At 49.5% G+C, this 24,481-nt stretch overlaps 9 protein-coding genes across 9 annotated transcripts; 3 read left to right on the forward strand and 6 right to left on the reverse strand.

The window, feature by feature from the left end:
• Positions 1-122: 122 nt before the first annotated feature.
• BDQ94DRAFT_173347 (uncharacterized protein) lies at positions 123-1,341 on the reverse strand (the record flags this gene model as incomplete). Its single annotated transcript, XM_026772124.1, has 2 exons — positions 123-1,236; positions 1,298-1,341. The coding sequence occupies 2 exons, from the start codon at positions 1,339-1,341 to the stop codon at positions 123-125; spliced, it is 1,158 nt and encodes a 385-aa protein (XP_026623146.1).
• Positions 1,342-3,586: 2,245 nt separating this feature from the next.
• Positions 3,587-5,367, reverse strand: BDQ94DRAFT_79448 (pantothenate kinase). Its single transcript, XM_026776570.1, has 4 exons — positions 5,051-5,367; positions 4,634-4,916; positions 4,060-4,564; positions 3,587-4,005 (listed from the first exon to the last, which is right to left on the reverse strand). Exons 1-4 carry the CDS (start codon positions 5,264-5,266, stop codon positions 3,690-3,692), a joined length of 1,320 nt encoding a protein of 439 aa, XP_026623147.1. The 5' UTR covers positions 5,267-5,367; the 3' UTR covers positions 3,587-3,689.
• A 1,804-nt stretch (positions 5,368-7,171) lies between these two features.
• On the forward strand, positions 7,172-9,328 carry BDQ94DRAFT_161648 (DEAD/DEAH box helicase; the record flags this gene model as incomplete). The annotated part of the gene is made up of 9 exons (XM_026769409.1): positions 7,172-7,500; positions 7,550-7,607; positions 7,659-7,794; positions 7,834-8,200; positions 8,247-8,326; positions 8,375-8,526; positions 8,581-8,774; positions 8,824-8,972; positions 9,030-9,328. 9 exons carry the CDS (start codon positions 7,172-7,174, stop codon positions 9,326-9,328), a joined length of 1,764 nt encoding a protein of 587 aa, XP_026623148.1.
• Positions 9,329-10,020: 692 nt separating this feature from the next.
• On the forward strand, positions 10,021-11,405 carry BDQ94DRAFT_181874 (polysaccharide deacetylase family protein; the record flags this gene model as incomplete). Its single annotated transcript, XM_026774000.1, has 3 exons — positions 10,021-10,880; positions 10,937-11,022; positions 11,071-11,405. The coding sequence occupies 3 exons, from the start codon at positions 10,021-10,023 to the stop codon at positions 11,403-11,405; spliced, it is 1,281 nt and encodes a 426-aa protein (XP_026623149.1).
• Positions 11,406-12,028: 623 nt separating this feature from the next.
• Positions 12,029-13,589, reverse strand: BDQ94DRAFT_79469 (glycosyltransferase family 31 protein). Its single transcript, XM_026776571.1, has 2 exons — positions 12,528-13,589; positions 12,029-12,460 (listed from the first exon to the last, which is right to left on the reverse strand). Exons 1-2 carry the CDS (start codon positions 13,527-13,529, stop codon positions 12,143-12,145), a joined length of 1,320 nt encoding a protein of 439 aa, XP_026623150.1. The 5' UTR covers positions 13,530-13,589; the 3' UTR covers positions 12,029-12,142.
• A 909-nt stretch (positions 13,590-14,498) lies between these two features.
• On the reverse strand, positions 14,499-15,878 carry BDQ94DRAFT_149610 (phosphopantothenate--cysteine ligase CAB2). The gene is made up of 2 exons (XM_026767414.1): positions 15,855-15,878; positions 14,499-15,804 (listed from the first exon to the last, which is right to left on the reverse strand). Exon 2 carries the CDS (start codon positions 15,632-15,634, stop codon positions 14,756-14,758), a length of 879 nt encoding a protein of 292 aa, XP_026623151.1. The 5' UTR covers positions 15,635-15,804; positions 15,855-15,878; the 3' UTR covers positions 14,499-14,755.
• Positions 15,879-16,766: 888 nt separating this feature from the next.
• On the reverse strand, positions 16,767-19,140 carry BDQ94DRAFT_181877 (P-loop containing nucleoside triphosphate hydrolase protein; the record flags this gene model as incomplete). Its single annotated transcript, XM_026774001.1, has 4 exons — positions 16,767-18,442; positions 18,488-18,653; positions 18,709-18,972; positions 19,027-19,140. The coding sequence occupies 4 exons, from the start codon at positions 19,138-19,140 to the stop codon at positions 16,779-16,781; spliced, it is 2,208 nt and encodes a 735-aa protein (XP_026623152.1). The 3' UTR covers positions 16,767-16,778.
• A 469-nt stretch (positions 19,141-19,609) lies between these two features.
• Positions 19,610-21,430, reverse strand: BDQ94DRAFT_181881 (sterigmatocystin biosynthesis dehydrogenase stcV). Its single transcript, XM_026774002.1, has 5 exons — positions 21,183-21,430; positions 21,043-21,129; positions 20,904-20,984; positions 20,272-20,839; positions 19,610-20,197 (listed from the first exon to the last, which is right to left on the reverse strand). Exons 1-5 carry the CDS (start codon positions 21,299-21,301, stop codon positions 19,907-19,909), a joined length of 1,146 nt encoding a protein of 381 aa, XP_026623153.1. The 5' UTR covers positions 21,302-21,430; the 3' UTR covers positions 19,610-19,906.
• A 757-nt stretch (positions 21,431-22,187) lies between these two features.
• Positions 22,188-24,039, forward strand: BDQ94DRAFT_149615 (multidomain presynaptic cytomatrix related protein). The gene is made up of 7 exons (XM_026767415.1): positions 22,188-22,396; positions 22,442-22,517; positions 22,576-22,585; positions 22,635-22,828; positions 22,875-22,931; positions 22,989-23,684; positions 23,733-24,039. Exons 1-7 carry the CDS (start codon positions 22,307-22,309, stop codon positions 23,870-23,872), a joined length of 1,263 nt encoding a protein of 420 aa, XP_026623154.1. The 5' UTR covers positions 22,188-22,306; the 3' UTR covers positions 23,873-24,039.
• Positions 24,040-24,481: the final 442 nt, after the last annotated feature.

The raw sequence follows: 24,481 nt of genomic DNA on the forward strand, positions 1-24,481 counted from the left end.
CTGGGGTGGAATTACGCGCCGGAAAAAGAGATTGCCAATTATATTATGTATTTTGATAGAAAATATTTCACAATTTGCCTGAATGACAGCATACAGCGCATAGCTCCCGACAACACTTTCACTCATGTCTGTAATACGTGCAGAACGTCAATCACAATCCGGTCCAAGCTATCCTCCAGACTCTGTGCCTGCTCAACTAAGAGTCGAAACTCTCCGTCACTGTCTTCGAACAGATAGTGTTGTTCACGCTGTGACGAGATCTGACATACCAGTATCTTAACCTGGGCGTCTCTGTCGCAAGCCTGATAGAATGCCGTGGCTTTATCAAATAGCTCCTTCCTCGATCTACACTCGTCCAGTGGGATATAACGTATCGCTCCGATGACTCTCTGAGACCCAAGCCTAAATACAACCTTGCTAGGCTTCATAGGCTCAGTGGTGTTGCTCGTATTGCTGGTGTCGGTAGTTTTATGTCGTTTATGTGGTGGTGAGGGCACATATTTCTCTTCTTCCGAAGATGAACCTTCTTCCGATGAAGATGACGATGCCCCGACTGAACTTTCTGCGCTCGCAATCGTGCGACCTCTCATCGAGTATCTTGTCGAGGAACCTGCTTTAACTGACTTCCTTGTGTCTGTTTTATCTTTCGGAGTTTTGGGACGGGTGATCGAAGAAGCTCTTGTGGCATCCTCGCCTGAGGAATCCTGGAGCTCCTTTAGGTGGTCCCAGGCTTCCGCAGAGTATTCAATTTCTTTCAAGTCGTTGCTAAACACTCGAACTGCGCAGTGCTCTAGTTCCTCTTTCTCATTGACGCCTGACCATGGCCTAAGGTACGTGCCATGGACAGTGCGATGAGGCGGGTCGCAGTACACGAATCTCGCCGTGCCATCCGCCTCATGTAACACGAGCGCATAGTACTTGCGCGGTTTGGTGACGAGGTACCATGCCAGCTCGACCTCATTGCCCTGCCGATCAAACACTTTCCAGACCATTGACCCCAGAATTTTACTGAATTTGCACCTCGGATATTCGTTCCCCTTCTCTTGGTGCCATTGTTCCAAAATTGTCATGAGATAACTGGGAAACGGGATGTCGGGTCCAAGTTCTGGCTTCGGGTTGACCTGCACCGCCTGATCTTCGTTATCGTCTGGGTGAGAACCATCGGCAGAGATTGTTGGCTTCTGTTCTTCGTCGTCAGATTCCGTGTGGACGATGTGGCGAGAGATGCGTCTCACCCTAGTGATGGCGCAGGAGAGCTGTCAGCTAACATGTATCTGAAAGCAACAATTGATCTTACCTTTCCTTCCAGAAGATGACACCGTCTGGATGCGCAGGGTCCATTTTTCAGTCTGGACGCGAGAGTTAGCAAGGGTTAGCGCAAGTCAAGAGTGCCTGCCGACATTTCGCGTATGACTTACTCCTTGAGAAAAGAAATTGACGCGTTTGCTAGACAATGACACGCCTGCTGATGATAGATACCTAGCTCAAAGAATTCTAAAGACGTCTGACAGTTGGCCTTATTCTCGTTAGGCTGGTTTTCATACAGAAGGAGCTTAAGCATAATGTGGCTTGTCTGTCAAAACTTTCAAGCAATGGAGGTGCCTTGCCACACGCGCAAGTCACCGTTGTTGGTATCTCACAAATGAATAGTATGAAGCCCGATTATGACTAGTGAAGCATGTTCCAGTTTAGCATCTCTAAATTTAAGTCGATAGGCTCGGTGTGTCCCGTACAAGTGTAAAATCAATTCAATTGAAACCACCAACTTAGTGGAAAGGTGAGGCAGCTTGCAGCCAATGTCTCGGATTCTGGAGAGTATGGATGCAGCAGAGCAGAGTCAAAGCCTAAGCCCTGGGAATCAAGGCACATGCACAGGTTCAACGTGAAATCAAAGACCCGTGAAACGCAATAGAGTGGATCACCAAGAAGATCCTGACAGCTCGATGCGTCAAGAGTGAAGAAGATGGACTGCTCCGCAGGCTCTATCGTACATTACCCCCCAGGTATGGGACCGTATTGCTTGACGCGTTCCGGAAACCACCGATAGTTTTCTTCACCTCAGTAATTGGCAAACTAGTAGTAATGCATGTTCCTAACATATTGCGGGTCTTCATCTACCCATAACCCCGGGATGGGTAGTCCGGGGAAAGTATGCATGCATCCCCATCAAACTCAAACATTCATATAGCGCTTCTTCGCTCACGCCCACAAAGTCCAACAGCAGAGGCAACAACCCTTTCTGTGCGATTGAAGACAAATGCAAGCCAAGGCACTCTAGACTACTCTGTTTTATCCTTTCAAACGCAGATCCAGCGGCCAGCTGCATCTACCCGGAGCAAAATACGAACGGATCTTTGTTTGCTCTTCTCCTTTAACACGGCGTTGGGGAGTCAAGCCCACCAGCTAATGTCCAAACCTGTTTCCTTCCGGGCCAATATTGGCTATCTCCGTTTGGCTTGAACTTTACTTCCAGTTTTCCTGCCCGACGGAGCGGCAGGCTAAACGTGCAATCACTCAACCAGAGCACACTAACCACCAAATATATATCAGTCGAAACTGAAGCCTACTTACTACTAAAAGATCCAGTTAAACAACTTGGGCATGCTTCATCTATAGATGATTGGGATGGCTTAATCACCAGTCAAGGACTATGTGACTCGCCACACTCATATACACAACAACAAAACCGCCTAGCTGGCAACAAGCCCGACGATAGCATGATCAGACTGGGCCCTTGCGCCACAAGAAGCAGTCAACCACCCATCGGTGAGTAACCGCAGTGGAAGCGGTGGACAGATCAGGCAGCTACCTCAAGCCGAGAATGACTGAAAGTACGAGGTCATGGTTTCACCTGGATATATAGTCTGGTGTCATGTCTGGGGGGGTTTCTGAAACATGGCCAAGGAGCGTCCTCGGTGAAGGATACTGGGCGTGTTACGCGTACGAAAATGGCTGGCATTTGGAGCAGAGCAGAGATTGAGTCTGACTACCGCCACCTTCTGGTTAGTACAAACTTTCTTGAATACTGTCTGCGTACGGCTTGGTGGTTATAGGTGTGACGGAGGTTCGATTGGATAAATGGACATACGCTGAGACACACGTCGGAGTATATGATGGAGGAGAGACAAACCAGCTGGTGAAAGTATTCGGATTAGGTAGTAATGTTACGCCATAGACGACAGGGTCGTTGTAGGTTCTCTGGCAGGATTATTGGATGATGACTGCAACATATCGGAATCATCGAATCTCTGGTCTTCTTATTCTTGGCTTTCTTTCTAAATGCTATTATAATGGTTGCCCTTCTATACCAATGGGAACCTTCCAACTTAAGGACCGAACAAGAACATCCGAGCGCGATTGCCTTGCCCTTTGTGGGCCACAGACAGATGGTCAGATTCAAAACAAAAGCCCGAAAGGGAAGAATGAGTTAGTGCAACAAAATGAAAACCGAATCATTATACAGTTGGGTGATATGCTCTTATAGTTGCTCATCTGAACCAATGCACCGAAGTATGGAAAGAGATATCTTCAAACAACCGAGCAGCCTCGAGAAATAGAGTGGCATAAACGCGCTGGGTCTAAGTAGCACAAGAACAACACAATAACGGGTATCAAACGCTCAAAATGATGGAACTGGACGTGACTCGCCCAGTATGGTGCTGACGGAAGCATGCAGTCGTGGCTCTTGATCATGATTGGTTCTGAGAATCAGAATTCTGCTGCGCTTCGGCTACCAGTTTGGCCACCTGCGGCATGGTTGTCTCATCGATGCTATTCCTCCGGCCCCAGTTAGCTGGCTGCCTACGGAGAAATACGCCAACTGCGCCGATATAGCCTTCGTGGCGCAGGAAGTAGGCTTGTTTCTCGCCCTTTGACCAGAACTTGATGGCGTAGGACAAGGTGTTCATGGTCTGCCGATGGCCTCGAATGAACGAACCGCCAAAATAGATATGCTTCACTTGATGCTTTTCGGACTGCAGATAGGCAATCTGCCCGATGTTGTTACTGTGAAATGTTAGTCCCAACCGTACAGTACTGATTGAATATGCGAAAGCATACCTTATGGCATAAAGTAGGCTCCTACTCATGTCTTCGTGGTGAAACTTCGGCTCGCCATTAGTTTGGCCGGCTTCGCCATGGGAAGAGCCTTCCCCTTCCATGTCACTCGGCTCCGTCTGGTTCTTCATACGGAAGACCTTGCCAAACGTGCTAGCAATTGCAGTGTTTTTGAGACCAATCTTGCTGTAATCCATGCCGTAAATGTCACCAACCAACATGTCTACCCCGCTGTTGTCCCCTCGGTCCGCCATTGCCAGCATGTCGTCGAAGGTGCGGGCACCGGTCAACAATGACATTATGCCCCAGAACGTACCACCACCGAGGTGTGTACCACCCACACGTTGGAACTGCTTGGGGCCTGATACTTTGATCATCGACACACCGGAGCCAATGTTGACTAATAGATACGGGTAAACATCCGGTCGGGCCTCGGCAAACTGCATCGGCTCGGTTTCACTGTAGGTAAAGACCTCGTTCGGAATCTCAGTGATGAAAAAGTCAAGGCCTATGTAGAATGGTCAAATCTCGGACTTTGCTTGTTTCTCTTGCAAGTGAGCTCGCGGTTGCAGCATACCTGTAATAAGGCATTCCATCTCGTCCTCCCGAATAATGTCCACATTGAGCGCTTCCTTGAGCTTATCGTAGTATTTGAAAGCGCCTCCACCCGTAGCCATCACACATAAAGCATCTCCGGATGGTCCGCCGAGCTTCTCGTGTTCCTCTTTCAGTTGCTTGATGAAGTCAATGCACAGATCAATGCGAGATGTTTCGAAATTAATAAAATTGAGTCGGCCGCCATTGTCGACAGAGTCCAGCTCCCGTGTGAAGTAAACCAGTTTAGCTAGTGATCCGCCAATCTAAATGTCGGAGCAGCAAGAGTCAGTCAATCAAGCCGTGGTGGTGGAATTGCGCCGAGGGGTGCGATTGCGGGGAGCTTCCAAATTGTGCGGGGAACCGCGGAAGGAGAGAAAAAAAAAAAATTGTCACTCACGTCTACAGCCACATGGCTCACCAGGCCAGTGTGATGTGGAAGACGAATATCATGGCCCTCATAATGGACACCGTCCGTCCTTACGGGACTTTTTGATCGCGGGTCATCATCAACGATAAAGGCGCCCTTGACGTTGATCTTGACGGCTCCAGGATTGGTGATGGCCTGCTCCAGGCGACCACCCCGGGCGGCGGAATTGGATGTGGAAGAGGACATGTCGTGTCAATGGCATAAAAATACACAGGAGAATGGAGCGACGGGACCAGGGGAATTAGATGGACAGCAAGGAGCAGATGGCCGTACCGGCGGACGAGGTAGTTACCATCTCGGAGTAATGGGATCCCGTGATGGTCCCTACGGCGTATATCTCCTTCTGCCCGCTTTTGTTGAGGTCGGGTGGAACCGAATTATTGTTCTGACGGGCTGGGCATTCTTAGTCACTCCTGCTCCTGAGCAAGTTCAGTCAGACAACAGGAGGAAGGCATCCAAACAAAAGCAACCCTCTTGATTCCCGGTGAGCTGGTACTTGCAGAATCGCTAGTCTCGTTGTTCATTGCAGGGATCAACTGCATCCAGCCAGCCTGGAGGATGGCAGGGGGTGGCCAATGACGTTGCCTGGCCGAATTGATACCTCAGGCACTATAATGGAGTCTCAGGCATGAAACCCCACATGATGGAGGGTCTACTAAGAAATACTAAACGGCCACTCGGTTATCAGATGGTCGTTGGAAATAGATCTCGATGTAATTTACATACCAATGCATTTCAGGCTTGTGGGACCAAACTCAAAAATCCCACTTTCGGGTGCTGGTGACCTCTGTCGGCAATTATAAGGTACCAATGACTACTACTAGTAGTAGACGCTGTACTAGAAGTTACTGCTGTGTGCGAGTGACGTTCAATTAGCAGTTACTAGTTTGCACATTCCCAGGTATGTCTCCCGTCACTGCGTAGTACTTTTCCTGCTCCAGCCGAGCTACTGCTTCACTCAAACTACTAACCCCCAACCCAAGGGCCAGTTGTTTAGAAGTAAAGAAAGCACCAACTCTCACCAAGCTGCTACTAGCACTGCGGTATACAAATCATTGAAAAATAAGAACCTGGATCAGAACAAATGGAAAGGCTAGAGCTAGGCCAGAATCTATCTTGGTATGATAATTCGGCTTTTGTAGACACGTCTCTGTGAATCCTTCTATAATACCTGGGTTGGATACACTCTGTAGGCTATGTTGCGCTATTCTTGACAGCCTGTTAGATCTAGGAGCCGTGTCTCTCACACCATACACACAATGACCGATAAATTTATATAAATATGCTGGGTATTTGCATGTTGTTCAACCTTCAATTGCCACAACCTTATACTAGTATTTACTACTAAACAATTACTTGATAGCACAGTCTAGCTGAGCGAGCCACAGTCCGTAGCCACTCAGCTGTTTTCTGGTTAGGTATATAGTACGTTTTGATAAGGCTTAAAACGCCTTCAACCTTACGAACTATTGTCTGCAGAAAAGTAGTTTTTCTATGGCTGTTCGCCGGTATGTTCCGCGAATTATGCCGATGATAAGCAGGACATCAGTGAGTATTAAAAGCTGACTGGCTTCTGGATTCCAGTTCTGCCTCCAATGAATTGACTACTACCTGCTAAACTAAAAGGTGCTTGAATGCCAGGTTGGCCTGGCTGACTGTTTTGCTGGTCCTTTGGTTCCCCTCACCTGTTCTTCTCTCCCCTAGCAACCTGGAGCGCTGCAGACCAGCGATATTCACTGCCCAATTTCCATTTACAGTACCGTGCTCGATAAAATTTCCTTCCACCATCTGTCATTGTTTTGCTCTTGTCATCTCTCACACGCGTCTCGCGTCTTGTACTTTAAAAAGTCTTTCTCGCTCCCAAAGCTTCATTTTCTCTCGCCTACTCCCTCACTCTCTTCTTTCTAGTTCAATCCCCATCTCAGACGCACCAATTACACTTCAAGGATTAGAGGCGATATTCGTTCTCTGTTAGTGTAACATCCCTCCTAGCCAAAATACGCCTCACTTACCAACCATCTCTATCTAGATAACTCCAGATTTGTTCGGATTACGCGTGTTTGAACCTGCCAGTGTGCCTACCGAGCAACAATGGACAGCTTCGACGTCTCGGATATGAGCACCGCGCTCAAAGAAAGCACGAGCAATCAAGCCAACAATCCTACCGAATCCTCCAAAGCTGCCCGTGAGAAGGGTTGGACGACCCCAAAAGGCTACGATTACGAAAAGTATACTTCTACTCTTCCGCCACTTAATCAGCCCCAGGGTGACAACCAGGAGCAGCTCCCTGAGTGGGCCGCTCAAGCTGCAAAATATGAATGGAAGGATGAATTTGGGGACGTTGGCCCACGGAACACTGAGCTTGAGGAGATGCTGTTCCGGAGCGAATATACCAACCGAACCGGCTTGAAGATCGGAAAGTAAGTTGGCAATACCCTTGCTATCAGGCTCATTTCTGAATCATGCTAGCATCCAAAACATCGAGGTCATTGCGGAAAGTCGTGAGAGACCAAGTCCCATCAAGAATGTAAGTCTCGCCAAAATACTCACAAGAGTGACCTTGGCTGATTATGTCTAGTTTGATGATGCTGGTCTTCATCCTATCATGCGTGAGAATATTCGCTTGTGCAGATACGAGTTCCCAACCCCAATTCAAGCATATTCAATTCCTGCGGTCCTTACTGGCCATGATCTAATCTCCATCGCTCAGACTGGTAGGTGATGGCTCTTACATAGCAGAGTCATGCTAACAGAAGAAGGGTCTGGAAAAACCGCCGCCTTTTTGATCCCGGTTCTTTCTCAGCTGATGGGAAAAGCTAAGAAGCTGGCAGCTCCGCGTCCCAATATTGCAGCTGGCTACAATCCAAGCGCCGATTCTGTTCGGGCTGAGCCGTTGGTGCTCATTGTTGCCCCTACCCGTGAATTGTCCACCCAGATTTTCGATGAAGCGCGACGCCTATGCTATCGCTCCATGCTCCGTCCTTGCGTTGTGTACGGTGGTGCGCCGGTTCGTGACCAAAGAGAGGAGTTGCAGCGTGGCTGCGACATCCTTATTGCGACCCCTGGCAGGTTGCTGGATTTTATGGATAAGCCACACATTCTCTCTCTTCGTCGTGTTAAGTAGGTTTCTGAAGCTTACTATAACCTGTCACTAACATAGCATCAGGTACACTATCATTGACGAGGCAGATGAGCTCCTGCAGTCCGACTGGGAGTCCGATTTTGCTAAGATCATGTCTGGAGGAGGTAAATGCTTGCCAGAACCATTGGCTCTCATGTGCTAACAATTTGAAGACATTAATGAGGATGCTGACCACCGCTACATGATGTTTTCGGCCACTTTCAACAAGGACTGCCGTAAGCTGGCGCGCAACTACCTCGCAGAGGACCATGTCCGTGTGCGCATCGGAAGGCCTGGCAGTACTCACGCCAACGTTGACCAGAACGTAAGCACGCGTGGCACTTGTATCAAAGAATTCACTGACAGTGCATTTATTTAGATCATCTACGCTGAACCTCCTCTCAAGAAGCAATGCCTCTATGACCTGCTTCTAGCCATGCCGCCTTCGCGTACCTTGATTTTCGTCAATTCCAAGACCCAGGCAGACTTCTTGGATGATTACCTATACAACATGGGCCTTCCCAGTACCTCTATCCACTCTGATCGTACCCAGCGTGAGCGGGAAGACGCTTTGTAAGTTATTATTCGTCAATTCCTGTGTCCATTTACTAATGCGGTCAAGGCGTGCATTCCGCACTGCAAAGTGCCCCATCCTTGTGGCTACCGGTGTTTCTGCTCGCGGTTTGGATATCAAGAATGTCATGCATGTCGTGAACTTTGATCTTCCACGGGTTCAGCATGGTGGTATTACGGAATACGTTCATAGAATTGGTGTGTCGCCGTCTCAGAATTCAAAGATAAAATATGGAATGAGCTAAGATTTTACAGGACGCACTGCACGCATTGGCAACGAAGGCCTTGCCACCTCGTTTTACAACCATGACAATGATGCGGATCTCGCCCCAGATCTGGTGAAATTGCTCATCGAGAACAAACAAACTGTCCCTGACTTCCTTGAATCTTATCGTCCTTCGGATGACGTTGTCAAGTTCGACGACGATACTGATGATGAAAAGAGTGGTGAAGAAAACAACAATGGCGATACCGATGCCTGGGGAGGAGGAGGAATTCCGATGGAGTCTGATGACGCCGACGAGGCTGAAAATAATTCAAAGTGGGAGTTTTAATCCTCGTCCTGACCTCGCCATGCTTCATCTTCCACACTGCGTCTCGCCTAGAGTGCTATTCCTTTGATCAAGTCCAAAAAAAAAGAGGGGAAACAAGAAGAAAAATAAAAAGAAAAAGAAAGAAAAAAGGACAGCACATACTTGGGAGTATAAGGCCAGGCTCGTGGGGGGTTCGATGATTGCGTCTGTTTTCTTTTCTCTTCTCTTTTTAGAGATCATATCATGTTTCACCCAGACAGGATCTGGTGTCCAATTGTTGACTCCATGGCACAGAGACTCTTTGCAGCCTACCTCTTGCCTTGGGATATCACAGAAGCTCGGAAACGATTGTCCTTGTGGAAGGATACAAGGGATCTGGGCTACCTGATGGATCCAACCAACTGCGGGTCATGTTGGGAGGCAGGGTGGGAGCGTGGCAAGCAATGTCGTTTCCCTGCTGTACGGAGACATAACATAATGGTAATTGATCTACTAAAAGTCTTTCTTTGCTTCAGCGAGCTAGAGGTCCTAGGTATGCGCTTTCCTTTCGGATGCACCAACTTGCTCTTTCCTCGGGTAGACAGCAGCCAACCGGTAGATAACTTCGCTCTCTCACGTAGACTTAGATGACACATGCCCTGGAGATTCCGCAACGCTGAACCTACACTACAGGTACTAGTAGCCGTGGGCCATATTCAGGATTGAACGCAATCATGGTGACCTGCAAGCGACCCGTCATCCTCCTTATACTTATAACCTTCGTCACCTCAGCTGCTACTCATGTCTTCTTCCCAAGCAACACAACTAGCAGTAATACCACTGGCACCCCCTACAATCTCACCGCTCCTATAATCATTGATACCTTCAATAACTCACATCACAACACCCTAGGCTTCTGGCACGGTGGCTTAGAAGGACTCAAAATTGACTATGGCCGCAACTACGTCCGCTTCTACCCAACAGATCCCGACCATAACTACAATACGCAGCTCTCACCAGCAACATGCTTCAACCTTCTACCCTACAGGACAACCCACTACTTACATCTTCAATTCACCGGTCATACCAACTTCAGCGTTTCCCTTACCCAGAATAACATCCATTGCGACTCCACCCGCAGTCCGTTTCCTGAAACCTGGGACTCTGTCGAGGCCGCCCGATATGCACGCGGAAACGACATATACATTCCTCTCTGGCATTTCTACATTGATCACTCCCGAGCCGTGTCAGTTTCTTTCAACGGCTTCTACTCGCCTGGAGCGGTTACTCTCTTCAAAGTTGAACTTGTCAATGCTGGTAGTGTACCCGCTGGGTTTCCGATCCCACGTCGCGTGGACAATGGTCGTGTGCTACTGAGATGCTCCCGACCCGGATCGTTTGCGTTTGGAATAGACGATGGGCAACCGAAGTTTGCTCAGGAAGTGATGAAGATACTCGAGGAGGAGAATATTCTGGTCACATTCTTCGTGGTAGGATTGGGATTGAGAGATCTGGAGACCAATTTCTCAAGCGTCTATGGAGAGATGTTGAAGCGAGGACATCAGGTAGCTCTACACTCGGACACGCATCGAAAGTGAGTGGTTCTCTATTATCTGGCTGCAGTGGAGTACTGACGATAAAGCAATACAGATTGGAAGGGTTGGAATCCGTTGAAGCTATTGATCGAGAGATTGTGGACAATATCAAGTCGTTTCGACAGATCCTTGGGATTGAGAGTGCGCAAATCTTAGTTATCATTGCAGAGCTTCGCTGACTACTGACAGGTCGCTATTTCCGCCCTCCTTACGGCACACTTGGTGCGAGAACCCGTCAACGGCTGGCAAAATATATCAAGGATCCCCAGATCATCAATTGGAGTGTGGATATTGAGGATTGGCTGTGGGCGGACACGAAAACCCCCGAAAAGCAGCGCGAGGCCTTTATTCGAGATGTGAAACGCGGGGGCAATCTGGCTGTCATGCATTATCTCAGTCCGACGACGGTTCAATACTTCCGTGAGGTCATTCGATTTGTGAAGAGCATGAACGCGACGATTATGCGCATTGACCAATGCCTAGAAGATCCACAAGCCCCCCCTCTAAAGATTGCAGCCCCTTGACTCACGTGTTCATGCCTTTCTCCTCCTAGTTTCTGTCCTCTGTTGGCTCCTCTGCTTTGTCACAGATCCATTTTCTTAGGCATCACTATGAGAGGTTATTGTTGCTGTTATTTTAACCGTTGTAAATGTCGTCGTTCAAAAGTAGTCAGCTCGAATCCACAAGCGTACTTCCAAGACAATGTTAATCCGGCAAACCCCTGGAACATGTAGCTACTCTGCCAAGAATGAAATCCGAGATCTACGAGCCACGACCATCTTAGTCTCATGATCTTTTCCGATTTGGTCTAGCTAAACACCCGTGACAAGCTAGCATATATACGCTAGCTTGCATGCTGGCTTAAAACGCTGACACATAAGTCAAGTGAAATAAAAAAGGAGAAACGAAAGTACCGACAGTTCCAGACGCCATGGTATTGATGCAAGGGGATAAAGAAGCAGAGGCTCAATGACAAGACAGGACGGAAAGAAATACCACCGACTCCTCTCCCAAACGCCATTTCAGCATACATTTACATGTATGCCGATGCGATGCGAATCAACGATGCATGCTACTGCGCTAGCAGCAAACTCAACCAATCAAATCCATAGTTATACAACACACATGAATCAGGTAATCTGAGTATTGTGGGTTTTGTTTTTAAAAGGAGAAAGGCCAATAAACGGAATATTCGTCCCGCGAAATTCAAGGTGGAGATGAGGGGGCAGAGGAAGAAAAATAAGGAAAGAAAGAAGCACGTTCAAAGTCCAAAGTCAGGATGAGGACACCGCGGTGCGTGATCCATCATGTGCTCGATTGTGCTTAGGATCCAGCCAGATCGGGCTGTAGGGTTTCTGACTCCCAGTCGGGGCGTTTCGCCCGTGAAGCAAACGCCGTCGCGCATGACGAATTGCGCGCAGCTTCGCGAGCTGGAGCAGAGGGTTTTGCATTCGTGGAAGTCGGTGATGGCGGGGTGTTCTTCGTCGGAGAGGTTGTCCCAGCTGTCGCGGACGTTCGAGAGCTCGGGGTAGATGAGTTCTTTAAAGACGTCGCGGTGGAGGAGGACGTTGCTGGTAGTCTGGATGTGGAGGGGTTGTGTGTTAGCAGGGGTATGCTGGGTTACAGGGGTATGGAGATGGGCTCACCTGTTGACGTCGGCGTTTCTCGAACTCGTAGAGATCCCGGATCTCGTGAGATGTCAGGTGGTGGAATGCTACTGCGGGGAAACACCATGGCTTGCGGTAGAAGCCCTTGGCAAATTCGTCCAGTTCTCCGACGTTGGAGTTCTGGAGGATCGGCCATGAGTAGCGCAAGGGGACACCGGCGTCAGCGAGAACCTTGCCCAGAACACAATCGCCAGCCCAATGCCAGTCGGTGTATTCGTTCAGCTCTACGGTACGGGTTGCGTACTCGTTCGAGGCGAGTTGCATGGCTGGGTTGGAGACAACGAAGCCGGAACCGCCATGCGCAAAGATGACGTCTGCGATCTGAGTCTCAGTGCCGATGTAGTGGGGTTCTTTTGGATCGAAATGCGAAAGCCACTCGAGGAGTGTCGGCCACGAGAAATAGGTATCTGCCTCCATGAAGACATACCATTTGGCATTGTTCTTATAAGTGAGGGCCTGCTGCACCATAGGGAGGAATTTCCATTTGTCGAGCTTCCAGCCCGGGTTGTTGGGCTTGCCGATGTTGGAGTTGGCCTCGTCAGCGAAGTCGGCCGATTCGAGACCGGCGCGACCTTGTTCGCGGAGACGATTGTAGAGGTTGAAGTCGGCAACGGTGTCTCGGACAGTGCTGTCCATTGTGCGGAGAGCGTCATGGATTTTGACGCCTTCGATTTCTTCTTCGAAATCCGAGAAGATAATGTAGTTAGGGACGCAGCGCAGCGTTGTTTGGAAGTGAACGGGGACTTTGTCGAGGGCTTCGGTGACACCTGTCTTCATGACCACCAGGACATCTTCGATCCCCTCGAGAGGGGGACATTCGGGAGGCTCATTTGGAGCGCTCTGCGGGGTGCTCTGCGGAGTGCGGAGCTGGGTAGCGCTGCGGGTGTAGAGCTCTGGGCGGATGGAGAGAAAGTGGTAGAGGAGGAATACACCCAAGAGGGAGGCGAGGATGGTGATGCGACGAAATCGACGGATTGCCATTGTTGAGGAAGCGCGCGGTGAGGGGAAGTTCAAATTGGCTGGGATGGAAGCGGTCGCCGACCTGCAGCGGAGCGGGATCGAGACGCTGAATGCAATAGAGACTTGAAACAAGCAAAGAAATTATTATCGAGCAATCCTCCAGACTGATCCAAGGTGTCAATGCATCTTTCGTTGTCACTGTGCGCCAATAACGAAGAATATTTCGGGTGAAATGCACTCGGTCGTTATTTGCCGGCGGGGAAATTCCTGGGGACAAGCAGGAACGGAGGAGGCTGAGACAAAGGGATCGGGGTCCCCTGGCGGTGGAGGGGAGAGAGGAGAGGGGAGAAAGGAGGAGGAGCAACAGGGGAAAAAAGAAATCGAGGAAGCAAATCCCCGAGATCGACACCAGGCACGTTATGGTTATTATTATTGTTCGGACACACAAGAGGGCGTAGAGATGGCGACGTAGGAAGGCACGTAGACGGGCGAAGATCGGCCCACGCTGGCCGGCGATCTGGAGGGCTCCTAAGCTGTCGATGACGCGTTAGCATCGGAATGGTACCGTCTGACTGGAGAATGGAGCTTGATCCATCGCTTAGTTTGGGGTCTTCGCGGCGCCTAACCATGGATTGCTGAGGAGCTGCAAACCTGAAACCCGCCCCTGACGACCCGTCAGCCGGTGAAGCTGTCAGAAGTTGAGAACTCCCGAGGTTGCTGATCCATGATTTGTGCGTGCTGCGGATCCCTTGAGAGAATCAAAATCAAAATCCCAGTCGATCCATCACATCATGTTTGCGGTTTCTTGCGTTAAGGGGGGGAAGAGAGGAGAAGGGATGAACTTGGGAGATTCCCTTAATGGATGAAGGAGAAGCGAGAAACGAAGAAGGGGGGGCCGGAATGTGTGTGTGTGTGAGTTAAGGATTTTGGCCCCTTGGACGGGACTGATTGTTTAAATCTGACAGCAGCACTACTGTTACATTTTGAACATGGTGGTTGAGACACGGCAGATGATTCATCTCCTACGCTAACAAACTAACTACACAGGAACCTCCGGTTTACACAGTAGAAAGAGTGAAGGACCCCTATTAATCTATCTGGAGAAGACCCTCCTGCCTCAGGATTAGCTGCATTCGTCATGCTTCCAGAAACGCACACTTGAAACTTCCTTTCAGTCGGAACGTTTGGAGTGAGTCCATTCGCACGCCAGACTTCGTGTCTCGACCCAAAATCCTCAACAACCATGTCTAGGACTGAGCGTTGTGTTTAGCAATCTTGTTCGAATGCAACTTGACCAACTCAGGGATGATCAAACTTTCGATCTCCACTCCCTCAGCCGAGATGGCCTCGTCTTCCAACGGTCTCTGACTCTGCCCGCCCCCACCGGTTTCTGCCTTTGCGGACTCCCCCGCCCGCTTGGCCTCAGCCAAACCAACCTGCGCCTCGCTGCCAGAAATGCTCTTGCTGCGCCGCGACTTCGGCACCCGGATCCAGCGCTCGTGCGGGGGGTCCGGGGTGACAAACACCACCTCCCATTTGCGCGTTGTCAACAAGTTTCCAATCACTAGATGGTGCGCATACCGCTGCAGTGCCGTCTGCGCCTTGTATACGAGTAGGTTGGGGTCCGTTTCAAGTTTGAACGACACAATCATACTGCCATCCGGCGCCCACCCATTGACCAAGCGATGTAAAAACTTTGGCACCGGGTCCAGATCAATGATCAATTTCTTACTACGCGACGGGGGTTGCGGCTCGATTCCGCCCGTGTAAATGTCGGACGAGCCAACTGCCTGGTCCTTGGTTAGATTGTCCGGCAGCTCTGACGACTGGATCTTGTGCTCCGACATGCGGTCGCTGGGAATAAAGAAATCGCTGACGGCAGCGGCCAGGTAGAACAGCGCATTTGGGCCCAATGGCTTCATTAGCTGAGCCAGCGACCGTAGTTCAAACAGATACTCCGAGATCGTGGTGAACGGGAGTAGCAACAGGAGGTTGTTGCGCTTCGCATAACGATACTTTCGCAACACATCGCGCATCTGGTCCTGGTACTCACTGCGCACCTTGATCGGCCGGTGATCCGACTCGCTGGTCTCTGTCGCATCAGGCACCGGTTCCTCCTCATCCATGAAATCCAGGAAGCAATTGGTCGAGTGGCTGTAATGCCGCGAGTATGGCAGCAGACTGAACTGCCGGTGTAGGAAGATCACCGCATATCCCTCCTGAAGAAAGTATTCTGCCGACACAGCACCTCGCGTGCCCGCGCTGAAGTTGTCAATGAAGCGGACAGTCTGGTTCTCTGTACAACGGTCAGAAATCTTTCTCACGTGCACGAGCCATCCCACGAACCAAGAGGAACTGTGGTGCCCCCCGATGTCACCAGGACAAGGCGTCGGTTTGCTTGGACGTGGTAATCGACAAAAGCTCGAGCGAGGGCTTCATGCTTCGGGAGGGCTTTGGGCGGGGGGTAGTTGTTGAAGTAGACCGACTCGGCCTCGGCGGGCGTCATCTCTGGCGTCGGAGCGGATGTCATACTGAACGGTGGAGCAATTGTCCACTGCTATGCGACTGGAATGCGAGCCCAGCAAATTTATACAAATCTCAATTTCTATCAATGCGTCCGAACAGTTCTATTGCATCGGTGCAGGCGAAGGCTGGGACGGGACAAAGGTTGGTGCGGAAAGGTGAACGACGGAGAGGATTTGGGAACCACAACAGCTCTGCAAAAGCAATCTGCTTATTGCAGCCAGAGGACAGGCGATCGACGACGGAGAACGCGAGGGAAATCAGGAGAAAGCTCGAAATGTTTGTGTTCTGGTGTATTCTGACATATGCCGGGTAGTTCGGAGCACGGGGTGCGATAAGTATCGCAACTGGTGAATTCCAGCCCACCACCTGTGAGCTGAGGGATTAGCGTTTCCCAACAAGTTAGCACGCACTGATAGCTATTCCGCGGTGACAAAATCAATCTACAGATTTGGCATTCTGCAGGTAGATAGGTTGGTACAGATGGTCTGGTGGAATGTGTTGAACTTCACTTTTCTCAACGGGAGGGGCATTTCACCGCCTTCGGCTTATGACGCACCATCCCCGGTTCTCGGCTCATTCCTCTTTCATCCATCCGCATACGAGTCTTCCCTTTCAATATTGTGCATCACTAGGTCAGAATAACACTGTCAAGTCATATTGTTATGGGTATTATTACTATTACTGCGGATTAGTTCACATAAGAACAGGATTATTAGCTTGAAAGAACATCAAAATCTCAAAATGTCAGAATTTCAAGGTTTGTAGAGCAGACTTCAAATCCTCCATCTTTTGCTTCAGGCCGGTACGCCGTGCTTTGGTCGCCTGCGATTCACCCGCGATTGCTGCCAGCTCTTCCGGCTCCAGATTGATCACCCATTCCTGGCTAAAAACTTCAAGGGGGCTCTCAGGACCGGTCAGAAGACAATGCTCGATTGCTTGCATGTGGACATTATCCACAAATCTTTCGCGTGCGACTTGGTAGTAGGACCACAGGATGTCATGGATTTCCCCAGTGATATGTTCCACATTCCCCTGGTCGCTAGCAGTCTTCTTGACAGCATCCAGATCGACTATCTTCGCTGATCCGGTAGTCCAAGCGTCCCTGTCAACTCTAGCATTGTCCTCTAATGCCTGAGCTACACGGGCGCTGCGCAGTTGCTGAAGGGTCTGATTAAAATAATTGTTCAGTGTATATGGTCGGCGATTTCTTTCAACCGACAAAAGGAACAGCGCCTGGGACATGGCCTTCTCGTATCTTTTCAGAAGTTCATCGAGAATGCTGGACCAAATTTTGTTATAGAGCTGTTTGCTTCCGCAAATCTTTCCCAATGCTGTACTCAGAAAACGGTGAACTACCATGATGACATTACTCACGTGCTCGCGGGTCATGGCTTCCCATTTGCCGGTCTGCTCCTTGAAAGCGTTGCAGAAAATGTTGTTACCAAAGGTCCCAAGATCAAGACCACGAGAATTAGAATATAACACTTCAATCCAAGCTTTGATATCCCCTTTAGGATCTTCGGGGCCCTCCAGGTGGCTGACAATCGGCTCTAACTCCGGGAAGTTGCTAGGGTCCAGGCCTTTGCAGGTTTCGCTTGGATTTTGAGCCAAAGAAAAGCGATCTTCGGCTGTCGGCTGGGCGTGCATGTTGGCTTTCCACCTTGGACCCCATTTATCGCCTTGACTCTTCCCGTGCGGTTTGTTGCTCGTGCCGTTGTCTGCTTGGTCATTGTCGGCTGCATCTGAGGTAGGGCAGTCGAATGGGTAAAGATGGGCTTTGGCCCGGAAAGTTGAGCTGAATCTATCAGAAAAATTGACAATGTGCGTGAGAAGCCTGAGGTCGCTCTCTGCAAATGCTTCATTTTCTGTATAATGAGCATCACGTGCAGCTCGTGCGAGGATCTGAAACTGGCGAGCTATACCACTCAGAAATGCACGCTGTTCCTGTTCAGTCTGGCGTGCAGGTCCCAGGCGGTCCAGATCTTGATGGCATGTATCAATCTGATTTTTGATGTCTTTACGCAATTCAGGGAATTCGCGCTCCGTAACTTCGCTCAGTAGTTCTGCTAGCCGTTCTCGTAGGGCCTGGATGCCAATACGGTCTCTCGGCAAGGAACTCCAAGGCTGGCTGTCAAACATTCTCTCTCCTTCCTCGCCATCGAAAGAAGTGTTTTTATCGGCGCCCTGGTTTCTCACCAAGTAGTATCCCAGTGCCAGCGGTCTCTTGTGCCCCAGGACCAGTGAGCACAGAGCTGCCTTAGCGCTTTGCTCAATCACCAAATCGGGTTTGGTCAGCACACCAAGGGTACGTTCTCCATTTTCGTCATAATCTTTAGCCAGCTTGAGGATCTCCTGGGTTGCAAGATCGACATTGCTCGGGAGCACAGCCAAGATCACAGTGCGGGCATCTGCGATATAGCTCTTGACCATATCTCGAACTAGCTCAATATCACTGTCAGTAGTGATGCCCTCAGTCGGGTCTCTGAAGATCCCCGGTACATCTATGACGGTCAGGTAGCCCTCTTCTGGCCCGCATAGCTCAATCCGGAGCACGTCTTTGCTGAAGACTGATCCCTCCTTAGATGAAAGGTCTGAACGGATTCCCATACACACGTCGACCTATTCGGTATGTTAGCCTTTGTCAAAGACACATATAATTTTGGGCTAGCCGGACCTCCTGAAGAATTGTTGGGAATTCTGAGCGAAAGTCCTCGGTACCTCTGAGGGTCTTCTTAAAGCCCTGTACTTTTGCCCTGTGCTCCGCGGATGCATCCACAGCAGGGATTATCGAAATCTCAACCGAGCGATCGTCCTCACGACGGGAGGTTATCTGCGTGGCATATCGCGTACAAAGTTCCATATCACGAGGGAATGGAATCTTGGTCAGGCTTGCCAGAAGAGATGATTTCCCTGAACTCTGGTCTCCAACGACAACCAACTTGATGAGATTAGTATCACTTGTAGACGGTTTCTGGAGGTGGCAGAGTCTTACCTGCGGAAGAGGCACATGTTTTCCAATGTTTTTCTCTCGCAGCTTGTCGATCTTCTTGAGCAACTCAGAGCTATTGAGATGCTTGGGGCCGCTTGCACCTTCTTCGACAGGCATGTTGACGGTTGAGCCGGCAGAAAGATGAAGGCACGTGTGTAAAGTCTGAACAGAAAGCAACTCGAAATGGCTTGGGGAAGGAAGAAAGGAAGCAAGGAAGAACACTTGGGATGGAGGGATAGCCATGAATATTTTTTTCCCAGGGCATGTGGGCTTTCAGTGAATACCCACAGCCATATTGGGTGTGGCCGTTGACAGTGACAGGCAGAGTCCAAATTTTCACAGTGAATTGGGGATGAAACCTTGAAATATGCAACGATCCCTGTGTGTACCATTTCGATTACTAAAATTTCTCCAAACCTCATCTAGATGTCTAAAATCAAAGAATGATCAGTGTCTTCTTCATCATATTCTAAGATGGTCAACAATATTAGGGCTTCGTAATGTGCCGCCTACTAGGAAGAGCAGGTGCAAGAGCGTATGTAGTAGAGAAACCTGAGAATCCTTGTCGCTAGAGAAAGAACATTTGAGCAGATTTTGATGCAACCATGTACGAATATTCTGTTGATTCTGCTTCCCTAGGGGTCACCCCACTCTTAATACACATATTCCCAGGTGTGGAAGACATGTTAGGAACTAGAAACATGTTATGTATACTAGCGCACTCGATATTCGTCTAGACAACTTAATGTCTGACTATATTGGCCTATCCACACCTGAGATCAAGCTCGCGGACTGTCCAGTAACCTCTATAATGACACTGATTTTATTATCCTCTCATAGCATCAATAGCAGATGAAGCACCCACAACAACCCCTCATTTAATTCACAAATCCTTACGTGGTCTGACCGGCATCACAGGAGTAGGAGCATCGATATGCGCGGTCCACTTCGTCAATTGCACATCTGCTGCAGTAAACGCGGTACTGAAATTCTCGGCGAGGAGGTAGTCCAGTGGGAAGGCAGGATTGAACTTAATGGCCTTATCAATCTCATCCATATCCTCCTTCGACAAATCCAGGCTCAGAGCTTCAATGTTGGCTTTCATATGCGCTGCGCTCCGTTGGCCAATAATGGGGAAGACGTAGGGTGCCTTGAAGCGAACCCATGCGAGTGCCTAAAAGAGATATGTCAGTTCAATTGTCTCCATACGTGATGCAGAATATGGGTATAGGTAAGGGTGAAACTCACAATAGCATAGAGATTTGTCCCATTCCGCTTGGCAACAGCCTCCAACACATCAGAAACCTTGTCATCTTCTTCGCCCCGTAGTGCCGCTCGTCCAGAGCCCTTGTACTCCGCGTTGCGCTGCTCTGCAGGTCTGAACTTCGCCTGGCCTAGCACTGCAAAAGGCGCGATTGCCATCCCCTGGTCCCGACACATGGGCACAATCTCCGTTTCTATATCTCTGAATCCAGCATTCCACTTGCCCTGATAGACAGAGAATGGTCTGAGTCCGTTCGCGCGCGCGTAGGCATTTGCCTTAACTACCAGCCAAGCAGGAGTACCAGAGACACCCAAATAGAGGACCTTCCCGGCCAAGACGAGTGCGTTCAGGCCATGCATGACTTCCTCCACGCTGGTGGTAAAGTCCCACCAGTGCACATAGAGAATGTCAATGTAGTCAGTTTGAAGCTTTTCGAGACTGTTCTTGACGGACAGATTCATGGACTTCACGGAATTTCCGACGAAGTTCGATTGGATGGGCTCAGTGGATATATGTGTGCGGCGGAACCCGGTCGTGTATTTGGTTGCGATGCTGTCATTGTCAATATAGAGCATACCAAGATGTAGCAACCTGATAATAAAGGGTGTGTACTTACACCATCTGGTCTCGATTCCCACGTTTCTTCATCCATTCTCCAATCCATTGTTCGGATTGTCCGTCCTGGTAAACGTTGGCACTAGAGATTATAAGCCTGTCGCTCGTCGAAAGAGCTGATGTATGCTAATTCAACACACGTGTCGATGAAGTTTCCACCGTGATCGAAAAAGGTGTTCATGATTGCGAAGGATTCTTCCTTGCTGCATTCGCCCATGTATGGTTCCCTACGGGGTGTCAGTGAATCGTTATTTTATTGTAAGCAAGAGGATTGGCTGACCAGGTTGTTCCAAAATTCATAGTACCCAGGCATAGCGGAGACACTTTGATGCCACCAGTGGGTGACAAAACCTGATGGAAGCCCAGAAGGGACTCTGGTTTAGGGACTGGACCAGCCATTGTTGCTATATTGATGCAGTAGAACGCAAGATGAGAATGGGATTTTAGATGAAGATGGAATCGCAACTGCGAGTACAACTCCTACTTATATGCGTCACATTGGGTCGGTCTTTGAGGCAGATATATCCATCAGACTCCGACTCGCAGGTAGTCTAGGCTGCAAACCTGACCGCGTCATTGTTCGCATTGTCAGACTGCATTATCCAAAAAAGCGCTTCAGCAGTGCTAGTGACGACGCATATGCTACCTGTTGCGGAGTATGCTGTAGGCTGAAGCACTGACGTACTAGGGTTATTAGACTGCTGGAGGTCTGTTGGACATTCGTTGGCTCACGTTAACCCGGCCTAAATTGCGCCAAGAGTTTGGACCCTGTCTGATGGGGCGGTAAAAGGCTTTTACTGAAGTTCTGGGTATAACTTGCTCGTACAATATGCTCCTTATATGTCATAATAGCGCATGCATATAGCTCACATGCTCTATAAGTCGAACTGCACGATCAACGCGTAATGGATAACTGCATCCTATCCCGTCTATATATTCCTGCCTCAGTGGGAAAGTTGGGAGACCTCCATCGGGTGCTCAACTAGCTCAACCAGCTCAACCATGCTATGAAATGCTGATTCGCATAAGCCGATACACTTCATGCTGGAGAAGTCCATCGGGCGAGTTGCCATCGATCAGGCTGTCTCACCCCAAATAGGAAAGAGATAACCCTGTGATGAAGCTGTCACGTGAGTTCTTGGGTGCGGCCGTGGCAATAGGGTGGAATTAGCAACTGGCAGCCCATATCGCAGTCTGTATAAGCTGAGCTGTTATCGCAACGCACCGACCCTGACGGTGGCGGCGTGACACTTCAATCCCTCCGCATTCATCACATCCACCCCGGCACCCACTAAGCTAACTGCTAGGTAGCAGCAAAGGTCATCTGTATTATTCTTCTGATGATTTAGGTGTACCGCCTGGAGTATTTAAGTAGTTCTACGTACGCATATACGGGTCACCGCGATGACATCCTTCAATCAGTCTGGAGAAACCAAGTTCACCGTGTTTATTCGCCTTCCCTTCCCCAGGGGTGACTTTGTGGATCCTTCTCCGGTAAGTGCCGCTAGTCAACTGATCTCCATCTCGCTGACAAGACAGGTTGAATGGAACGCTGCCAAAGACCAGGCTCTCTGGAATATCCTCTCGCGCCCTTCCAAGGGTGATGATTTAGACTGTAATGATGGTGCCTAATGATGGTCTGATGATATTCAGAAATGCTGACAGTACCACAGGGAAAGCACTGTACGATTGGTCTTATCGAGTATTAAGGCATCACTGATCAACTCTGCAGGGCAGATCATTTTGATGTAACACTGCAGTTTCTCCTTCAACAGGCAGCATGGCTCTACGATCGGCAGCTGTCACAAGTACGTGCACAGATGAGTAGAGTGCCCACCACTCAGTCGACGTCTACATCTCCTGCTCCTGGTTCGGTGACGGGTAGCACGGCGCTGGGTCAACAGACAAAAGGTGCCATCAATGCAGGTGAGTGTCCTCCGATAATGTCCCTTGAGTTTTCTGACAGCCAAAGGCCCTCGAGCTCCGTCGCGCCTCTCGACGCAGCAGAAAGATACTCTTCCACAGCGTGGCAAGTTTAATTCAGCCTCTATGCCTGTATCCTGTAATATTAATGTGGACATTCTAGCTCCCATCCCCCGACGCACCAGCTCAACAACCACCGTTAATCAACTCAAAACTGCCCGTGAACCAGTCCGCAACGATACCCCTGTGGTGGAGCCAAGAGAACCTAAGCGAGAAAGCTATGCCAATCGACCAGCTGCAGGTAAAAGAGAGCAAGCTGCAGCTCCTTCGACTGCGAAATCCCCTCCTCTGGAAGATGATACGACCCCTAGCTCATCTGAGTCCGAATCTGACGACGACAACGGGTTTGGAAGTCGTCATGGCCTGCGATTCAAGCCCCCTTTCGGCAAATTCTCCACGCATAGGGCCAGCCTGAGGTACGACGATGAGGATGACGACGAGTCCCCTGCTTTCCTGCCAGAACCAGAAAGGACGTCCCACGGAGCGTCCGGGCAGGATCTCAATGCTACGTTGAGGATGAACGCCGAGGATGTTTCTGAGTCACACCGACGCCCCTCAGCACAGACGATTTCTAGAACATCAGTCACAACCGAATCGTCCGCAAGCTCTGCCAGTTCCGGAGTCCCAGTTGCACATCCACAATCTGACAGACGGCGACGGTTGAATCAAAGCGGAGGGCCATTGAGTCCTAGAAGAACCGGGGAACTGGCACATTTCAGTCCGCGACAGTCTATGGCTTTGCGGAGAGACGCGAGCGACGGGACTCCTAGTATGGGGAGCAGCTTTAGTGACCTAGATGGTGAGCTTCTCTTCTGGGCGCATGATATCATACTGACTCCTCGTCTAGATGCGAGCGTCACGCAGTCCGCACTTGAGGAAGCACTCTTGAGCAACATCCAGCACGGTGGGATGGCCAGTCGCATGAGTACAATCAGCCAGGCGATCCGTAGTCGATATCTAGGACGGGCGGAGGATAGGTTCTCGTGAAGTTGCAATGATATGAGGTACGATTGAGTCAGTTTGTCTACGAATAGCGGGATAATTATTTGGTCAATATCGAATATTGCGATCTTATTATTCAAAGTATCATTGTAGTGTTTCAGATCCAATATCGAGACTACTTGACTGCCTGGTGAGCAATGGCGGCTTGCCATGTGAGTCTCAGCTCGGGGAATATATTTTGTCGGCCTGGGCGATACTAGTATACTAATCTAATCGACCTAAACTACCACTGCAACAATACTGAGACTTCATAGTAACATGAAACGTAGTTCTGTAGGGCAGCTGGAGACACGCAGACTATTACTAAATCTCTAGTAGTTACTTAATATTCACTGGCTATGTAAATCCTCTGGCGTACATAAATCACCATCTACCCATGTACGCAGAGACTGGAACAACATGGACAAAGTCAACGACATGAGTTCGATTAAAGATTATAAATCTAATCCTGAAAAGCAGCTATTAAGTCAGTCGACCAAAATATCTACATCTAAACATACCTTCTCGCCACACAATCAATACCTCGAGACTGGCAGCCTAATCTACCTTCTAATCACGATACTGATCTCAGCTCCGAACCTTCCAGCAACACAT

This window comes from Aspergillus welwitschiae (assembly GCF_003344945.1).
Source record: "Aspergillus welwitschiae strain CBS 139.54b unplaced genomic scaffold BDQ94scaffold_32, whole genome shotgun sequence".
Taxonomy (NCBI): Eukaryota; Fungi; Ascomycota; class Eurotiomycetes; order Eurotiales; family Aspergillaceae; genus Aspergillus; species Aspergillus welwitschiae.